Source organism: Polypterus senegalus, chromosome 1 (genome assembly GCF_016835505.1).
Source record: "Polypterus senegalus isolate Bchr_013 chromosome 1, ASM1683550v1, whole genome shotgun sequence".
Classification (NCBI taxonomy): Eukaryota; Metazoa; Chordata; class Cladistia; order Polypteriformes; family Polypteridae; genus Polypterus; species Polypterus senegalus.
This window is the reverse complement of record NC_053154.1, coordinates 33,913,684-33,935,292: the sequence shown is the minus strand read 5'-3', so window position 1 is coordinate 33,935,292 and position 21,609 is coordinate 33,913,684. Positions and strand designations below refer to the sequence as shown.

The 21,609-nt window shown below is 39.9% G+C and overlaps 1 protein-coding gene across 1 annotated transcript in view; it reads right to left on the bottom strand.

The window, feature by feature from the left end:
• The window catches only part of khnyn (KH and NYN domain containing), a 94,009-nt gene extending 74,785 nt beyond the window's left edge, over window positions 1-19,224 (bottom strand). Inside the window, exons 1-2 of the mRNA XM_039745825.1 lie at window positions 17,602-19,224; window positions 4,513-4,647 (exon numbers count right to left, since the gene is read on the bottom strand). Of these exons, the coding sequence (XP_039601759.1) occupies window positions 4,513-4,647; window positions 17,602-17,916 (450 nt within the window). The 5' untranslated portion in view covers window positions 17,917-19,224. The remainder of the gene's footprint in view (window positions 1-4,512; window positions 4,648-17,601) is intronic.
• Between the last annotated feature and the right edge of the window lie 2,385 nt (window positions 19,225-21,609).

Below are 21,609 nucleotides of genomic sequence, written 5' to 3'. Positions count from 1 at the left end.
CATGCGCTACATAACTTATGACGGGGTGTGGCAGTTGGGGGCACTATCGCTCCTTGAACTCTCAGGTACCATGCCAAACACCAGGTAAAAATACACTAATTATTATTTATTATAATAATAAAGTGCACAAAGCACCACCACTCCACTATTCTCAATAAACAATACTCGATCAATAAATCACAATCCTCCACTGCCCTCCTATCACCCAGCTCAGCTCGCCGTCTGGGAGCTCCCACAGTCCTTTTATAGTACACGACCCGGAAGTGCTCCTTAACCTGCAGTCCATGTGACTTCCTAGCACTTCCGGGTCAAATCAAAGTTCTTCTTTCTTCTTCAGCCCGGAAGCACTCTGTGCCTCCCTGCCGCATCCCCTGTCAGCCCCGACATTATCCAGCAGGGCTGTGTATTACAACTCCAAAGTCCATGATGCCCTGCTGGAATTCGGGGCATCTCCACATTGCAGACAGGGCTCCATCTGGCGGCTTGGGGGTCTTGGCCGGGATAAACTGCCGGGCACAGTCCACAGGGGTTTGAGAAAATCAAGTAAATTAAATATTCATTTTAAGATGAAGTTTAGTTTACGATGTTCTACTTTAATGACAAACTACGAGAATAAAGTCAACATGTCGACTTTAATCTCAAGATAAATGTCAAGAATAAAGTGGAAATGTTGAGAATAAAGTGGAAATGTTGACTTTATTCTCGACATAATTTTTTCCAAACGTTTTACCAACATGAGCAAAAATAGTGTTCAGAAAACAACACTGCTCAGTTATTTCAGAAAAGAGATGCTACAAACTAACGAAGGTGTGGCGTCAACTCCTGATGTGGCAATTTTAGACAAAGACATTGCAGAGGCTGGTCCGTCAGGGGAAATCTCTTCAGCACACACGCTGCCAATTGATAAACCTATGCACCGCTTATCTGGCATAAACAAACAATGGCTTAAAGATTATAATTGGCTAATGGTCAAAGAAAATGGTATGTGGTGCTTATTGTGCATGAAATATTCAAACACACCCCAAGGAGGGCGTTACCTTGGGTAAACGTGCCATACACAAAAATTCGAAAAGAAAGCTTGCTGGACCATAAAAAAAGTAACATTAAGTCTTCTGCTGACCTTTTAGGAAAGCGTGTACTAGAGCAAACTGGAATCGGTCAAATGGAAAGATCTGTATTTGTGTTAAATAACTTACAGAGAGATGCCTTTGTGGGAGCTTTAAGATCCAAGCATTGGTTGACAAAAAATGAGTTGCCACATACAACGTTGTTTGAAAATCTGTTGGAACACTGTAAAGAAATGGGTTGTTCCTTTTTACATCTCAATGTTTGTAAAAATGCACATTACACCTCTGGAAGAATAATGCAAGAGCTGCTGGATGTCTTAGTATCAGAAATAAAATCTAACATACTGAAAAATATAAAACACAGAAATTTTTTTCAGTATTCTATATGATGAAACCACAGACATCTCAGTTGTAAAACAATTATTTACATTAAATATTTTTGCCAGGTCACTACAGAGGTCAGAATTAGTTTTGTATCAATCCGCAATATGATCGATGGCAAAGTGGAGACAATAACCAACACACTGAGTGAGACTATGGACACTCTAGGCTTGAAAACTGCTAATCTGGTTGGACTAGGGTCAGATGGAGCGGCTGTTATGATTGGGAAACAAAAAAGTCTGGCAAAACTGCTTAAAGGTAAAACATCTGGACTCTTGGTCAACTGCCACTGTGTAAACCACTGATTGCCCCTTGCAAGTGCCCAAGCAGCAGCTGCTGTACCTTATTTAACAAAACTGAATGACATCTTAAGGCAGCTGTTCTAATCATCTATCCATTATCCAACCCACTATATCCCACCTACAGGGTCACAGAGGTCTGCTGGAGCCAATCCCAACCAACACAGGACACAAGGCAGGAAACAAACTCCAGTCAGGGTGCCAGCCCACCGCAGGCAGCTGTTCTATATCTTCCAAAATTCTTCAGTTAGGAGGCTGATTTAACGGAAATCCAAAATATTCTGAACATCCCCCAGATTAAGCTGAAAATGGCCAGTGACACTAGATGGCTGTCTCATGACTTTGCAGTACAATCACTACAACAGTGTATGATAAGTGTCATAACTGCTCTGGAAAGAGAGGCCACTGAACGAAATGACATCACAGCTGAAGGATTAAGCAGATGTACTAAAACATACAATTTTATTTCCTCTCTGATGATGCTTTCAGACGTATTACCTTTGTTGTCCAACTCATCTAAGGCTTGGCAAAGGGAAGATGTCAATCTTACCGAAATTGAGCCAATTTTGCTCGCCACCAAATTGTCCATGGAGATGAAAGACACTCCTGGGAGATATTTTCAAAGCCTTCATCATTATCTGACAGAAGAATGGTCAGGTCTCCGCATTGTTTATACACAGAGTGATGTAATGTCATTCAAAACTGCAATATACTGTATGATAAATACCTAGAGACAGTTGTCAAGCACCTAGATGCAAGATTCCCTGACATGCCAATTATTTCCAGCTTTTCAAAAGTTTTTAATGCACAAACTCACGATTCAAGTGAGTCTGCTGAAATTCTTTTCAATCACTACTCCTAAAATGGCAGGCCTCCAATTTTAAAATATGAAAGTAGCAGGCAAGAATGGACAGTTGCGTCAAAAATGATCAGAAGTCAATCATACAAAGACTTCAGTCCAAAACAGATTTTTACTAAAAATGGCAATGACATCAGAGTCGTTTCCAAATTTAGCCAGACTACCTCATATTGGGCTAGTGATCCCAGTGAGCACTGCTGAATGTGAAAGGGGGTTTTCTGCCCATAAAAGGATCAAGACATGTTTGAGAAATCGTATGAATCAAAGCACCCTAAATAATCTCATGCTGATCTCCTTGGAGGGCGCAGATCCTGGGGACTTTGATTATGGGAACGCTGCAGACAACTGGGCTTCTTGGAAGAAATGAAGAATAAATATTTAATTGAAGGCACCTTCTGCATAAGCAAGCTGGCGTTGAAGAATATTTTTAAATTTTTCTTCATTTGGTTTCCCATACTTTTTTTCATTGTTTTCACTTTTATTCCCGACAGCAACAATACTTGTGCCTCTTGGTTTATGTCATAACAATTGTTATGTAAAATTAGGGTTAGGGTTGCAGGATCCTGAATTGGATACTTCTAAAATTTAATAAAAAATATTCTGGCACAAGTGTCAAACCTTAAAAAAGGAAGTCATATTGAGCATCATGTTAATAATAATTAACTAATAAAAATAGTGCACATTTAATTCCCTCTCCGCCAAACACCCCCCTCAACCCTAAATCTGAAGTCTGATTGCAAGAAATTATTCTTAGGAAAAAAGACCGAGGCTGCTGTCTGACACAGCAGGTCGGACTTCTTTCTAAATCATTTGCGATAATAAACAATGAGTTAGGGCTGCCACGATTCAATAATTTTACTACTTCATTTTGAAAATGTTATTCACACAGTTTATGTTCTTAAAGCTAAGTACTCCAGACCATGTAAACTCAAATGTGACAATAGATTTGACAACAGACTTAGAAAAGTCTCATTACAGTTTTGTCCTCTTCAAAAAAAAAAAACAAAAAAAAAAACACAACATGTGTTTCCTCAAAAATAATACAGATTTGTTCCGTATAAACATCAAAGGCTAGCCTATTATCAGTGATTGTTCCTAGACATTTGTATTGTTCTACCATGTGCCCCTATCTGTGATGGTTTCAGCAAAAGTTGCAGAAGAGATCACATAAAAGATGTCATGGTGTGAAGGGTTGCTTTCAGACAGCAAGTGCAACTTTTGTTTGCAGAAAATATGCGAGTGGCTGCCAAGCACAGACAAGGAAAATACTAATTTACATGTTAGCAATGGAGTTGTTTTGGAAAAAGTAGGTAGGTTACACTATTTAGGTGACGTATTAAGTAATGATAGAGATGAAGGACAGCAGCGATAGCCAGGGTGAACGAGGCCAAGAGAAAAGGCCAAAGAATGCACAGGATCAGAATTTGGGAGGAACTGGTTAACATTGGTAAACCTAGAAAATTTCAGTGATGATGATAATAATTATAAGATCTGAACCTTTATTAAGGCTATGGACTACTGCAGCATTGCATAATATTTCAAACAGCATTTCAAATAAAAAAACACTGTCAGACATATAAACAGAAAAAATACATACTGAAAAAGTCAGTCAGTCAGTCAGACAGTCATTTTCTAACCCGCTATAACCTAACACAGGGTCACGAGGGTCTGCTGGATCCAATCCCAGCCAACACAGGGCACAAGGCAGGAAAAAATCCCGGGCTGGGCGCCAGCCCACCACAGATATTGGAAAAGGGTATTTTGTAAATGTTATCATGTTTTCCACCACTATACAACCTGAATACCTAAATGAGATGCATATTTTTACCTGTTGTTTAATTGTACTCTATATATCCTTTCCCCACAAACTGTGTTATGTTTTAATTTTATGGAGAATTTCACTTACCATGATAAAAGCAGATGTTGCCCTAATCAAACAGTTCATAAATAAACTCTGAGCACCAATAAATACACAATGAAGATCTCTGGGGTAGTTGACTTCTTCTTGCAGCTCTGTAGTACACAGACCCTTGATGAATCCCTAAGGAAAAAGAAAAAAAAAGTTATGAAGTAGTTAAAAGAATAATGGGCTCCTACAACAATGCTAAAGCTAAAAAAAAGGCAGTGTACTTTAAATCTGCAAGACTCTAGTATTAATGGCTCCCTAGTAACTACTCATGCATTGTAAACTTTCAAGATATTCATTCCTACCTAATAAAGTGTTTCAGGCTTTTAACTTTTGCGATCTTATTAATATTTTACATAAACCATATATTCTATTCTGCTGAAAACACTTTTAGATGATTAAAAATCAAACCTAAAAAAAAACTATCACATATTTACCTTGTTAAGCATTTGTCAGTCTTGTCACCCAGACTGCTGCAATTGCCTCATGATCAGGTCTTAAAATTCATTACTTCAAGAACCATACTGTTGTTAGCTACTTTAATTTCACAAAAGTGTACTAGTTATAATTAAATACTAGAAATTCACAGGTATGCTTATGACAGGACTGTTCCACTGATTCTCCGACATGTTCTAGAAGTCTTAACCGTACGTTACTATTGTTTCCCTCCACCCGCAACTCAAAAGGGTATCTTAATTAGATGTCCATTCCTTCATTTAATGATGTGCTCAATTAGATTACCTTCTTCTACTGTATACAGTAGGCCTGCACAAAATATTGTTTTAGCATTGTCATTGTGATGTGTACATGTACGATAGTTGCACCACAGGATGTGCAATGTTATTTATTTATTGCAAAGTCAGTTCACAACAATAACTTGTACGAACAAGTGACACATAAATTACAAAATGCTTAGTGGATTAGATATATAAACAGAACTGAATGAATAAAAGGTACACCACATACATATACTTATATCAGGATGTGTGTTATCAAGTAAAGCAATATTAAATAAAAAATAAAAAAAAAATAAAAAAATCAGGTTATAGCCTTTTTTCATTGCTTAGGTGCTACCCTGGTTCAAAACCCCATACACTGTAATTATATAATGACAAGTTAACAGTTTATTTAAACAAAAGACAGCCAAAAGAAACTCGTTCCAAAATGTAGAATAATGTAATATTTAGTGCTTACAAAGCATTTTATGAATTGATCATTTTGAGAGGAAAATGAATAAGTGCTTTGGCAGATTGAGTAAATCTCCCCACAGCATCAAACAGGATGGGATGGGGCAACAAACTTCAAGCTGCTCATATCTAATTATGCCAACACAGTTAATGGCACATGGGCAAGTCTGAAATCCTAATCCCACCCATTGTATGTACTCGCCCATCTGAGCTCTGTCTCTGCCCCATCCTGCATCCCACAGTTAGGACCTTCTCATCACAATTGTTCTCTAAGCAAAAGCAGGCCCCGCTAGTCATTGATCACAATTCATAAAAGGACCGGAACTTAAATGATGAAGAGAAGAAAAACATTGGAAAGGGAGATTTGGTTGCAAAATCAAATGCAACGTCCGTATACGGAATTATTTTGGCTACAGAAACGATTATGTAGACCAAAAATAGGTACTTTGTTGACCGTGCCTTGCAATTGTTGCCACAACATGAGACAACACAAAAGTGTGCAGTCACACTAGAAATTTGTTCCATGCCTCAGCACAACTGTCCGCATGTAACCCCAAAGTCTAGTTTGTTTTACTAGTGTAGTCATACTGTACCATGCCCTGCTTGGAAGGTGTGTGCCTGGGCATGGTTCAGTAGGATTCGGATCGCCAAAACGTGCTTAAGCCTAGAAAACAGACATAAGGTCAATGATGTGACAAATCAATTCTTATTTCATTCGATACCATCCAAGTTTAAAAAAAAAAACATTTTTTATTTTCACCTTACAGATGGACGTGAAATGTAGTTGGCAAGAAAAGCTGCAAATCTGTCCCTTAACATAATATATCTCTGTAAAAATCTTTTCATACGTGCAGAACGTTTAACAGCTAAACACTTTGCTGCACACTTGTCAAGTCAAGTTGGGGAGCATGAACTGGTATAGTGTATTGCCGCACCCACTACACGACGAAACAACTCGTTTGCAACCCCCCAGGCAGACACGCGGTCCAGTCCCACCCTCCGGAAATGACCATGTGCCTGCCGATGCCAGGCGTTATGTAGGCGACCCCTTGGCCTGGTCCAGCCACTCGGGTCCCCAACAATGAGGATCTTACGTGCAGGATCACCCTCGGGGAAACGCGCCACATGGCCGTAGTAATGTGCCTCATTCGGGACTGCATAAGTAACAGCTCATTCGACACAAATTCGAACCAACAGTGCCCAAGGATTTTTCGGAGAGATACAGTACCAAAGGAGTCCAGTCTTCGCCTCAGGTCACTGGTTAGTGTCTGTGTCTCTCAACCATATAGCAAGACAAGAAGCACCAGGAATCTAAAGACTTGGACCTTTGTCCTTTTGCATAGATATCAGGAGCGCCACACACCACTTTCCAGCGACCTCATGACCCCCCATGCTCTCCCAATCCATCTACTGACTTCACAGGAGTCACCAGAGACATGAATGTCACTGCCAAGGTAAGTACACCTCTCGACAAGGTCGACACTCTCTCCGCAGACACAATGCTAATGGCAGTGCCCAAGAGGTCATTAAAGGCCTGGATCTTGGTTTTTATTCAGGACACTCACAAACCCAGGCACTCAGAGTCCTCGCTCAGTCTCTCGAGCACCCCGATCAAAACTTCCATTGACACCGCGAAGATCACAGCATCGTCAGCAAAGTCAAGATCCGTGAATCCTTCTTCATCAACAGATGCCCCATAGCCGCTGGACCCCATGACCTTGTCCAAAACCCAGTCCATACAAACATTGAACAGAGTAGGAGCATGAACACACTCCTGACAACCCCGCAAATCAACTGGGAAAAACGCAGAGGTCTTGCCTCCACTCTGCACAGCACTCACAGTACCAGTGTACAGGCCGGCCATGATATCCAGCAACCTGAAAACCCTTAAAATGTCCCACAGGAAAGTTCGATCAACTGTGTCAAAAGCTTTGCGAATATCGACAAAGGCTGCAAAGAAACTCTGCCGATATTCGCATTTGCGGTCCAGGAGGACCCTCAGTGCTAGGATGCGGTCGATAGTAGACTTAGGCATAAAACCAGACTCTTCCAGTCACTGGTTGGCGAGTAAGAGATCAAGGATCCTACTGAGGACGACCATAGCAAGGACCTTACCCGGCACTGAGAGCAGTGTTATCCCCTTTAGTTGCTGTAATCCAGGCAATCGCCCTTCCTTTTCCAGTCAGTTGGAATGATGCCAGTCTCCCAAATGGAAGAAAAGATTGCAATGCAAGGATGACAGCCATAGCATCAGCCTGGAAAAGATCACCCCGGATACCACAGATTCCTGTAGCCTAACAACCACCCCCAAGCTGGTTCACCACCTGTGCAATCTCAGTGAGATTGGGTGGTTCACAACTGATTGGAGGATCATCTTCAAGAACTGTGGACCCAGAGATATCCAACATCCTAGCGGGAGGATCAGCTTTGAACAACTGCTCAGAGTAGCCACTTGCACACTCAATAAATCTATAACAGGGTAGAGCGTTATCCTGCCATACTCAACTACCAAAAAAAAATAAATATATGTTTATTGTATATATATTAAGCGCAGTGTGTATGCAGACCAGCGGGGAGGTACAGAGGGAGGAAGTTCGTGCTCGGGCATGGTAAAGAACAAAAGTGCTTTGTATGAGTACACCCTAATTTGTTTGATCATTTAAATCGCACCAAAGAACCAGGTATGATGAGTGAAAAGCCAGATCAGAATGCTGTTCAAAGCAAAACTATTATGGGCACATTTGCCAGCGTTACACCATACGAGAGGTGTTCCAAAAATCTTCTTGATGAAGAGATACAAAGAGGTTCTCACTGATGCAAGAACATTTCACCTCACTGAAGAAATGGTACCAATTAGCACAGTTAAAGAAAGCTTTAAAACAATCCATTTGCTTCACAAGAGGTATATTAAACCATCACAGAATTATTTTTCTCATGTCCCTATCCCAGAGTTGTATGTGAATTGCAAGGCACACATTCAATCAGAGTTATCCAAAGTGGAATATTTTGCAACAACAACAAATCTGTGGTCCAGCCAGACAGTGGAGCCCCAAATAAGTCCGACGTCCACTTTATTAATGAGGACTTCCATGTAAAACGTCGCTATCTCCAAAAAGCATTTTTCCTGCAGGATCTCACAAGCAAAACAAAGCAACAGGTTTAGAGAAGCATTGGCTGCTTGGGGTGAAAAGAAATACATTTAATCTGCATAACAACATTCAACGCAGCGAGCACGGTGAAAGTTGCATCCATTAACAAGCAGACCAGGCTGCAGTGCTTTGGCCACAGACTGACTCTCACACTTGGTAAGTATGTTACTAAGCTGTTCTACTAAGTCACTGGTCCTAAAATTAAACAAAGTAAAATTGTTGTATCATACCACTATTGTTATAACATTCATATATGTACAGTATTATGATTCAACTACTGCTAATTGTGCATATTCCTTATCTAACCCATATTGTCCAAACTGTGGAAAAAAAAAAAAAAAGGAAAAAAAAAAAACAATATTTTTTCACAATGCCACCGTCTTCTACCTTAATGTTTAATAGTTAGATTATTTTAATATAACTCCCCTTTTTGTTAGTCCTCTCTTTTAATTAACACAATCTGGGGATAGTCTGACTTGCATTTCACTGCATGTTCCATCTGTAAGTCTGTGGATGAAAATTTTTTAGCCTTGAACTTGAAACTTATTTTCATGAAAATGTTTAAATACGCATTCAACTGACACTGGAGAGCACACCAGTAATGTAAAACTCATAAGACAGTAATATTGCTTGACAGTGATTGGGTTTTCATAGATTTTTAAAACATGTAAAGAAAGCAGGCAGAAACTATACTCAGCAAAAAAAGAAATGTCCCTTTTTCAGGACTGTGTATTTCAACAATAATGTTTTAAAAATCCAAATAACTTTACAGATCTTCATTGTAAAGGGTTTAAACAATGTTTTCCTTGCATGTTCAATTAACCATAATCAATTAATTAACATGCACCTGTGGAATGCGTCGTTAAGACCTTAACAGCTTACAGAAAGTAGGCATTTAAGGTTACAGTTCTAAAAACGCAGGGAGACAGGAAGGACAGCTGATCATCCTCGCAGTGGAAGACCACGTGTAACAACACCTGCACAGGATCAGTACATCCGAATATCACACCTGCATGACAGGTACAGGATGGCCAAAACAACTGCCCGAGTCACACCAGGAACACACAATCCCTCCATCAGTGCTCAGACTGTCCGCAATAGGCTGAGAGAGGCTGGACTGAGTGCTTGTAGGCCTGTCGTAAGGCAGGTCCTTACCAGACATCACCAGCAACAACGCCGCCTATGGGCACAAACCCACCTTCGCTGGACCAGACAGGAGTGGCAAAAAGTGCTCTTCACTGATGAGTCACGGTTTTGTCTCACCAGGGGTGATGGACGGATTCGTGTTTATCGTCGAAGGAATTGAGCACGTCTGGGACCAGTTGGATCGCAGGGCGAGGGCTAGGGCCATTCCCCCCAGAAATGTCCAGGAACTTGCAGGTGCCTTGGTGGAAGAGTGGGGTAACATCTCACAGCAAGAACTGACAAATCTGGTCCAGTCCATGAGGAGGAGAAGCAGCTGGTGGCCACACCAGATACTGACTGGTACTTTTGATTTTGAGCCTCCCTTCATTCAGGGACACATTGTGAAACATTTTTAGTTTATGTCTTATGGTGTTGACTCTTTTAGTGTTCATACAAATATTTACACATTAAGTTTACTGAAAGTAAAAACAGTTGAAAGTCAGAGGACGTTTCTTTTTTTGCTGAGTATATATGTTTCATCTTTTAATAGACCTGTAAATATTCAATTGCAGGAATAGTTTTTGTACATATAAGCACTTTATTATTTAAATTGTGAAATTTGACTTTTTATTTCCTTGGAAAATGCACTGAAAAAGGATTAAGGCACCAAATGTGTAACTGGGGTCTGCAAGAAGCTGGTGGGTCACTTCTCTTACAGAAGGCCAGAATTTCTTTGGCCCAGATGGAACTCAATCTACCATTGCATTCCCTCATATTAGAATGCCAGACAGATGATGATCAGCAGGATATTAGAGCAACAGAAAGCATTAACTCAGGTCCTGCCTGCAGACAAGAAGGAGTGACGTCTAATTCCAACCTGGCAAGATATAGATGTCTTGGAGTCTATCAACAAGTCACTAGGTCTACTTTCATGAGACGACTATGTTAAGGTCACCTATGTGAAGCCAGTTCTTCACCTCTTAAACACTTCAATGGTACTGATGCAATAGGAAGTCACATACCTGACCAAGAAGTTGAATAGCAACATGTTGGGCTACCATAACGAGAAATATAAAGATAAAGTTACTCGGGAGCTGCTAGACATGGCATCTTGTTTGAACCCCTGGTTCAAAATGGATATCATCAGTTCAGACAGCAAGATCAAAGTCAAGGTCAGACTGACATCAGAAATGACTGAATGCTTAGAGACCTCAAGCTGCAGCACTGAAATTGAGCCCAGAGTTGCTGACACATCCCAGGCAAAGAAAGCCAAGAGGTCCATGGGATATTTCTTTAAACAACACAGAGCAAGCAAACGGCGACTCCCTCTGACCCTTAGGGAAGCCGTGGAGGCTGAATTACATTACACAACTTCCTACTAACACCTTCCACAGAAAAAGAAGGTGGTCCACTTTCATGGTGAAAGTCACACAAGGTGAAGTTTCCACAACTTGCCTACAAGTATCTTAGTATTCAGGATACAAGCTCACCATCAGAAAGGATCTTCGGTGCAAGTGGCCATATTACAAATTGTCAACTTTCTTGTCTTAAGCCAGCAATGATAGATAGACTGGTATTCTTGGCTAGAAACCTCTACGCTGAACGGTCTGTTAAGAAAGAAACCAGTTGTTTTACAATTGAGAACTTTCCTTTTATCCTGTTTAGCCATGATGACCAACACTTTATTTACGCTGGCACTGTTGCCAACAGAAGTGTTGAAATTGTTTGTATGAGAAAATGGTTCAGTGTTAATGTGTGTTATTTAGTACAAATTCATATTTATTAGTTCAGTTTAATCTTTTAAAAATTCTATTTAAGTTGCAGTTTTGAAAATGGCTCAGGGTATAGCTGCTATTGTATTTTTATAATTTTGTTTAAATATGTTTACCATTTTGATGCTTGACAAAAACGAGGCTTAATTTTGAAAGAAAATGTTTTAATGGCATATTTTGATGCTCATATTAATTTGCTATGTGAAAATAAAGCTTCCTTACTCCTTAGTTTAATGCTCTGTTTTAACCAGGAGTACAGATATACAGCCTCCTGTAAATCTTCTTTATTCCTTCTAGACAACATCCTGCTTCATTGACAGATGGGTAGTGATGGGCAAATGAAGCTTCATGAAGCATTTGCTGTATTTTCTGACTCCACTAAAAATATACAGGTCAAATAGCATTAGAGATAAAGACTGGTAGGACACACACTCAAAAGGTTATAAGAGTTGATTTTCATTTTTTAAAATTCTTTTTATTTTCTATACAGCAGATGCACTCACCGTCTAAGATCACTACAAACACTCTAGAATGATTTATTCTTTGAAAATTAAGCTATTCAGGTCATCTGGTAAAAATTCCCAGATTTTTTAATATCACAATATATATCACAGAAAAGGGAATATTGCAATGTCAGTTTTTCTAATATAGTGCAGCCCTAGTGCGCAGTCTTCATAAAGTAAAATGTAACAAACTTTTTTCACTACTTTTTTGTTTTCATATTTCTGTTTCATAATGACCACTTACATGTGCAAACTAGGACTGCAACAAATGATTAATTTTGGTAGTCGACTAATCATTCAATTTATTTTTCGATTAGTCACGATTGTTTCATGCCTGACTATTTTGATGCCTGCGACCTGTGGTTGCACATCCTGTTCTGGGCTCCAGTGCATGTCTTACCTAATATCTGCTCATGTCTATCAACCTGTGAATGTCACCCTGAGGTCTCTGCATTGACACGATTAAAATTAATAATAATCAAATTAAAATAACCAGTGAAACATATGAATTTGAAAATAATCAGATGTTTTTATATTAGTGTGACCATCACAATGAAAAAGAAATACATTAAACAACAATACAAACTAAAGTACACGCAGTCTTTAAACAAAAAAGTGCACTTAACTTAACCAATAAACACATTGTTTAAACTGAAACCTTTTTCATATTTTAGTAATAAATGACAAAATGTAGACAAACTATATAATGTGTAAAACCTGAAGTGCAAAGATCAAATAAACACTTTCACAAAAGGTTCAAGGATGATACAATAGCTTCCATGGTGCAGCGATAGGAATTGCTGACTTATAATCAAGAGTCCCCCAGTTCAATCCTGACTGCCTTGTATATTTACCGTTTTGAGCAGCAAGTTGCTCTTATTGTTAATATTATACGTACAATTAACACATACATTTGATTTGCGTCTGTAACAGCAAGTGTATTAAATGTATAGTACTTATAAAAGTTACCGTTTTTTTTTCCACTTTTATTCTGTCAGTCATGATCACGATACATACTACCGCCCCCAGGGATCTGACGCTGTTACTTTTTATCTGAAACTGGGAATAACGGTAGATGTGAGTGGTGTTTTGAGACTCTGATCTGGATGGATAAAAGCTGACACACAAACGCTGGCAAATCTGCCTTATTTGTATCTCATTGTCACTTGATTTTGTTTTATTCAATTTTATTGAGTGTTTGTGCTTAGGCTGAATTAGTATGCGCCTTAAGGCCCGTGATGTCAAAGCCACACTGACAAAAAACAGACACACAGGTATATATGATATTTGGAATTATTCATTTTATGACCTTATAATACATTTCGGAAAACGTTGTGGCACGGATGCAACGTTATTCATATTCATTCGCGTACCTTCTTGTGGTTGTAATCAATGGCCACGTTTCCCCCCCATGCCCCACTGATCTTGCCCAGTCTGCACAAGATTCATGGACATGCAGAGGAAAAAATATTCCTCTGCAAAGTGTGCCATGAACGCTCTTCCTTTCTCAGTGGACCGCGTACATGCCTTGCACAGTACATGTGCTTTGATTGCCACCAGGTCAACTTGTTATAACACAAGCAACCGGCCACCTCCATGGTGCTGCTAGCACTGAATAAGCTCACGACTTCTGGTGTCAGCACGCAGCACTGGGGGAAGGAAAAAAAAAAAGAAACAGACAAATATATATGTGACATTTTGAAGAAATAATTGTATGACCTGAATAGTACCAATCAGAAAACATCATCGCACTAATGCAATATTATTTGAAAACGAACAAATCGGGTGTAAATTTGTTACTTGTAGAAGTTTTTTTTTTAACTTTTATTTTCTCAGTCTCATTCACACTCTCCCTCCCCTCCTGATCTGACCCTAACTAACAAACAGCATACGTTCTCAAGAGACAGCGGCATCACAGCTCCAGGATGCTTGCGTTTCAAATGCGCATGCATTGCACTGGTGCTGCCGTGAAAAGAAAGTTCCGCTTTACATAATCTGCATTCTACTTTTTTTTTCTTTTTCGATGAAGTGCTCCTTCACTTTAGAAAGTTTCTGTCTCAGTTCCCCCCACCCCATCTCCTTCCCCCTTCTCTATCCCAACACGCCATTGCAACCAAGTTTATTTTCCTTTACATTCTTCTTCTCCTCAGACGTTCTTCATTGTTGGTAGGACTGTGTGCAGTCTTGACAAACAATAACAGGCGATACTGCCCCCAGACGTTCATGTAGTGCATTGCAGTTACAAAAACCAATGTGGTTCTTTGTGACTGGAGCCTCTATTTAAGGTTCTGTTCATGATGCGTCGACAATAAAAAATTCGTGTTGACAAATTTTTGTAGTTGACAATTATGGCGACTAATCGTTGCAGCCCCAGTGCCAGCTACATTAAACTAATCGGCATACTGCCATCACTATTGTTATTTAAATCCATGCCTTGTAATTTGTAATTTGCTAAAAAATAAAAAAAAAATCAAACTTCACACATTAATCAAACATTTAAGTATGGGAGGTCTTAAAGCAAGTAAAAGAAAATGTAAAACAAATAAATTAAATAAACCACTCTGATAAGTAGAAAGAAATGGCCACTATTCATTAAAATTTACAGACATCAAAATAAAAAACAAGCAAAATTTAAAAGCCTAACAATGTGAAATCCTAAATGAACATAACAGATGGCGAGTTCCATACTATCACTAAAGTACAAATGTGAAGATGTCTGTATAAATGTGAAACTGCTAATTTTTAATGTAGATACATTAAATTTAAATCAATAACAAATATACTAACAATTATTTACATTTTTCTAAAACTGGAGTAAAATGCCACGGACACCAGGGTACGCTGCTTGTAAATTTAGGGAAAAAAAATAAAATAATATACAGCTAGCACTCAGTCAGCTTAGCGTGCAACACAGTAGCAAAGCACGTAATGCTACCAGCTTACGGAGTTTAGGTCTCCAGTTTAACTGCAGGCTGGGCAGTGCATGTGTAGTTTTTATGATTTGCCACTCTTCACACAGGATTTTGCTAAACACTACAATCAACTATCAGAAGTGCTCACGGATTCAGTTTTGGGTCCAGTGTTGCTCACAATCAGTATTGATGATATTGTTTCATTAGTAACAATCTGCACAGTACATCTGTATGTGGATGACACTACTCTTTACTGTTCAACTTGCTCTGTACTATTTGCTGTTGAAAACCTACAGCATTCCATTGGTGTTTTTACAGTTGCTATGGGTAATCATAATCATAAATATACTCTGAAAGCTGATGGAAACAAAATTAATTGATGTATACACAACCTTGCTTTATTGACTATGCTATTGCATTTTTTTCGCCATAACAAAGAACCCAGCATTGAAAGAGGCATTTAGCTTGATGAGAACTGTACTTTTAAATCTTGTGTCAGTACTCTGCTAAAGAAACCGAGTCAAAACTTTGTTTCCTCTACAGAAGCAGAACTTGCTTCCCTATGTGTAGTAAGATAAAAATTGCTAAAGGGACATTTGTTTTAGTTTAAAGGGATGCGTTGTATAAGCCTGCTTTAGGTACCACCCTTAAGCCTGTGAACTCAGTCCATCACTATGCCATTAGATTTATAATATTCATGACCATTATAGTACCCATCATTGTATGCTGTATGGTAAAGTTGCATGACCCTCTCTATTTGGAAGACATAAACAATGCCTTTTCTTTATTTCTAAGGTCCTTATTGGTCGTTGTGATAAGTGGTCCATGGAGTTGAACAGGTTGGCAAATAAATAATGAAGTCGTGCAGGCATCGTGTGTGCATGATGAAGTTGCTCTGGGATTGACTGTGGTGTTTGGCTGATCACCCTGTCACATGCACATGCGAGTGGATCAGGCAGGTGCTACATGGTCACATCTGTGCCCAATCAAACCAATATAAGAGGAGCCTGCACAGCGGAGAGGGACAGAGAGAAAGAGACAAGGAACAAAAGAAAAGAGCAAAAGGAACAAAGTCGGAGGTTAACAAGGGAAAAAGATTATGGAGACAGCAGGAACAGAAGCCACCTGGGTGTGGATGAAAGGTGGCAGGCAGCCTGGACAAGAGCCCCTAGAAGCAGAGTAGAGCCAGTGATCAAGGGGGCTGAAGATGGTCACTCCAGATGAACATTTCTTGGGATGCTTGCTCCTACCTAAGGCAGAGGAGTGGCAGTAGAAGTTGAAGGAGCAAGGAAAGGCTTGGCGCAAGCACACTGCTGGGGGCCCAGGGTGACAGCAGTGACCCAAGCCTGTGAAAGAAGGTTAGCTGTGACTGTCGGGAGGACATTTCCTCTGGCTGCAGGATCCCGTTCAGGGTAAGCAGAGGAAACATCGGTTTTAGAAAGGATGCACAGAGGACCGCGTTTTTAGAAACGTTTCCTGTCTTGGAATGTTAACCTCATTTTTTTAAAGGATATTTATTTATGGATTGGTTTAAGTTTTTTTATAGATAGATTTATTGGATTATTTATTTATGTAGTCCATGACTACTGACAGTTTCAGCTGGAAAGGCTCCTGGTAGCAACAAGGGAGTGTGGAGCTGACCCGGACCATCCCAGTCGTATGATATCAAACTCTATCCAGTGACTGGATAATGCGTCATGTTGCACATATTTTTACTGAATTTAGAAAACCTGCTTTTAGTTGTTATGCACAGGTAACTTGGAATCATCTATGTGAGGCTTTAATGCTCCGCTATACTGTATGAACTTAAATTTAAATGTATAATTTCAAATAACAAAACTCTACTCTGCCTGAGAAACATTCTTCCTATTGCATGGCACTATGCCAGTTTACTGCGACTACGCACAATCATTACAACTCTATGTGCTATTTCAAATGAATGATGGACAGCGCAATCTATAAAGAAAGTTCTTGGATTTTAACGTGGATTACATTGAGAGACAACGTAAAATATTGGATAAGACTTTGAAATTTAAAAGAGAAGGTGGCTAGTACTACTCCAAACTCGATGCTACTCTGAGCAAAAACACTTCTCAGTGCTACAAATGTAAAATAATAATTGCTGTACAATTGTAAAGCAATGTGCTAAAAGAAATGTGTAAATGGCAAAACACCTCTCTTACATAAACACATATGAACACCATGTAAAAGAAATTGTAATCTTAATGGGAAATCACTTTGAGATATACAGCATGTAAGCAGCTTTTACTTAACCAGTAGGCATAACAAAAATAATTTATCAATCTCAGAATTAATTAAAAAAAAAAAACAGCAAAACTTTAGTTCACATTGCCAAAAGCTACCACAAGGGTAGATTGGGTCCTTTCACATATGAGACTACAGATGGCAAAGCCTCTCTATATGAAGAATAAAAATCTGACCTTGGCAGAGTCTACATCAGCTCTTTCTCCTTGCAGCTGCAGCCAGATTGGCTCTCTGCTTTTTCTGTAAGGACTGGAGGGCATGACACCCACCAACTGCTCCTCCTCTGGATCCTCATCAACAGTTTGTCTTTGGTGGATGTTCAAAGTGACCGAGAAGACCGACTCCACCTGAGGCTTGTAAGTGAAGATGGTCTGCTGGGATGCAGCGGGAGCTGTAAAATCATCAGTGATGCATTGCAGCCTCGGATCAGGTGTAAATCGATCCGGGTTTTGTAAAAAGTTGTTGCCATCCTGGTTAAAATATTCGTTCATTATTCCAAAAGTATTTCCAGCCGTCAACAGCAAGGCTTAGGGCAGATACATCCATATAGTGCAGCGCACAGTTCAATAGAGGCGGATATGAAAGTGAACTGCATCCATTTGAAATGTTTAAATACTGTCAGGTTCAGCCGTATTTATGAAACTGAAGGCACATGGGCATCAAAGCCTACATGAGCGTAAATTAGAATAAAGATGTCCGGTAAATCCTCACCAAAATTATAAATCCATCCAGGGCTGAAGTTTTAATCCGGTTCGTATGACGAGACAAGCAAAACTGAAAACCTTGATGAGGAAACGAGTTCCGATTTAAGAAACCAGACGGAAGCATAAAGGTTAAAAGGTAAAAAGATCAGGTTTAAAACAACTACAACCAATTATTTAAAACTGTGTTTAAAACACCGTTAAGAACTTAGTGAGTTTTTACTACACACAGAACATGAAAACACACTTCAATGCACAGGGAAAACTGAAAAAAGCGGCAGGTTGGGCTAAGCTTATCCGAGGGTCGCGGGTCGTTCAAAGTGCGCACCTGGTTGGCGAGTGAGGCCGCCGAGAGGCGCCAGTCACGCAGGCTCTTCCCTTAGCCGTTCAGCGACGAACAGAGCCTTGGAAGATAACCGGAATTAAGAATAACAAAACGAATTAAAAAGTGATTCCTATAAAGTAACTTACAAATACTAAGTGTGGACCACGATACCGAAAGAAAGAAGCGTCCTGAACGTGCATGTGCTGCCGAGTTCAACAGAACTGAAATACAGCCAGACAGAGCTTACCTTTTCGGTTACGGCCAGAATACGGAAAGGGTTAGCGCGCTGCAAATGGACTTTAAAGACGCTCAAAACGGGGCCAATAAACTTAATTCGTCAATTACATAAAAGGCATAAAACGAAAAAGAAAGCGAGTCGGAGGCGAGCACTGGCCCTTTGCACTGCAGTGCCCTGTGCGATCCCTCGGTTACAATGGAAGCACCCAGTCCTCGAAGCGACTTCGCATTGTGTTTGTTGTTCTTATCGTAACCAATGCAGCCAGCACAGCTATACGCCAGTGTACTCCTTCTACAGTACGTTTCCTTACGGAGTAGACGCCACCGAAAGTAAATAAAGCTCCTTGAAACGAGTCCAACTCTGGCCCTCTTGTTTTCGTTTTTTCTTTCTCGTTTACTTAAGAATACGCGGAAACTTGCAGCCCCTGACTTAACCATTCGCGTTAGTCACTTTGAGGGGAATTCCAGTGACGTCACGGTGAGGGCAGGGTTGGAAGTTCCTGACTCTCGAAATGTTGTTGCTGCCGCCGAGCTAACCACAGAGCTTGCCACACTTCTCGAGCAGCCGCAGTAGTACGAGTGATATCAATCACATTTTGGCCGTCACGTACTCCTGTGAGTGCTTTTGGCATCGGAGCTTCTGTATCACTATGACATTTTATTGTAAGCAATGTAGCGAAAGTACTTTACTCGATGAGTGGGCCCATCATGTGGTGAGGGGAGTTTGATCTCATGGAATGTGAACATTCTGAACAGAAGGCCATAACGATACATACTGTAGTTTCCATGTATGCCCTTTAAATTATAATTTAAGCTTTCTTTCTAGATTTCATCCAATCTTTTAATTGAGTGCTTTTTCATTATATAGTTGTGAGGAACTGAAGACAGTCTTAGATGATATTCCTGCCTTGCAAGATGCACATTATAGCTAGGCCATCAAAATATACACTCACTCACATTCGATCAGTCTAGCTCCACCAATCATGCTGATATCTTTCCTCAGAGATGAAACCTGAGTAAACCCATATTAACATGGAGAGCATGCACACCTCACAGAGACGGTACTTGAGTTGTCATTTAAACCCAGGACCCTGGAGCTGTGAGTAGTGCCGGTGCTCGGTTATTAGTGTGCCAACCGATTGTCAGGTAGTTAACCTGTGCAGCCGGGTCCTCCCACCTTATACCCTAGATCAGGGGTGTCAAACTCCAGTCCTGGAGGGCCGCAATGGCTGCAGGTTTTCATTCTAACCATCTTCTTAATTAGTGACCAGTTTTTGCTGCTAATTACTTCTTTTAATTAACTTGACTCAGGCCCTTTAGTTGTTTCTTTTTCCTTAATTAGCAGCCAAACAATAATGAGACACAAAACAACCTGCCACATCACACAACATCTGAAAATAAAGAAAGGGGAAGGTCTCAATAAGGTTGATCTCTCAACTCACCAAAACACTTTGATGATGTTCTTATGAAAAACAGAAAATGAACAGTTTTGGAAATGTCAGCTATGGCAGAATGAGAGCAACAAGAAGCCGCAGAATCGAATAACAAGTTTAGTTAATGGCAAGAATTGACTTCTCATTAAGAAACTGGTTGGAGTTTGAAGCCCCAGTTTAGCTGGTCATCTGTTGGCTCGTTTCACGTCTCATTTTAATGAGGAAACGAATCATTTCAGAGGACTGAACCCTTAAAAACCGGGCTATTAAAATGTGAATTAGCAGTGAAAACAGGTCACTGATTAGGAAAAAGGTTGGAATGAAAACCTGTAGCCTCTGTGGCCCTCCAGGCCTGGAGTTTGACACCCATGCCCTAGATCAGGGGTTCTCAAACTCGGTCCTGGGCGACCCGTGTGGCTGCAGGTTTTTGTTCCAACCAGCCCTGTTTTTAATTTGACTCCTATGCTAATTAAGTGAACTGTTGTTTCCCAGATTCCCTGTTTTGGGAATAATATACAAATTAGAAAACTAAGTTTGTTTAAAAAAAAAAAAGGTATTAAAATGTACTAAACAGTTATATGTATTTTTTTCTTTTTAACAGTATTTTCATCTTGTCATTCTACTTTTCTAGGTGTTCTAATTGTTTAATTAATCTGTTATTTACTACTTTGTGGGGCTGACGCTAAAGTAGTTGCAGCCTTTCACGATTTAGTGTTGTTTGCTTGGGTTTCTGCTCTGCTTGTTTTTAATTGTCATTGTTAAGATTCAATGAAGGAAGCAAACTGCACAGAAAAAGGGCGAAATGTAATAAAAAGAGAGTTAAGCATTTAAATCCATAGCAAAAACAGAAATATTTCTTGTAAATGTAAAAATCATGCTGCTCTGGTTTTCTGAATGTAGAATAAAAAATAAATAATACCCGCTAATTAAATGAGATCAGTGCTATCAGGTGTTGTCACTGATTAGGAATCTGGTTGGAACAAAAACCTGCAGCCACAGTGGGCCCCCAGGACCGAGCTTGAGAACCCCTGCCCTACTGTAGATGAATGCCTAATTCACCATAATGGTGGTGGTGCCAGCCCTGGGTGTGAATGTGAGTAACCTAATGTATACCCCCGGGGTGACAAGCTCCAATCTTGGAGGGCCACGGTAGCTGCAGGTTTTTCTTCCTGCAACTTTATTAATCATTCACCAGTTTCTGCTATTAATTGACTTGTTTTCCTTTCATTTTAACTACCTTGTTTTTCAGCACACAGTTCTCTGAATTCTTTTTTTCTTAAAAGGTAGGTAAAAAATTGAGACGTGAAGTGAGCTAGCAGGAGACCAGTTAAGTCAGGGTCTCAAACTCTAAGCAGTTTCACTCCAACCTGGTTCTTAATTGGAATCTGATTCTTGTTGTTCATTAAACCCGTTATTTAATTCCATGGCTTGTTGGTGCTCTCACTGTCACAGCAGACATTTCCAAAACTGTTCATTTTCTTTTTCAAA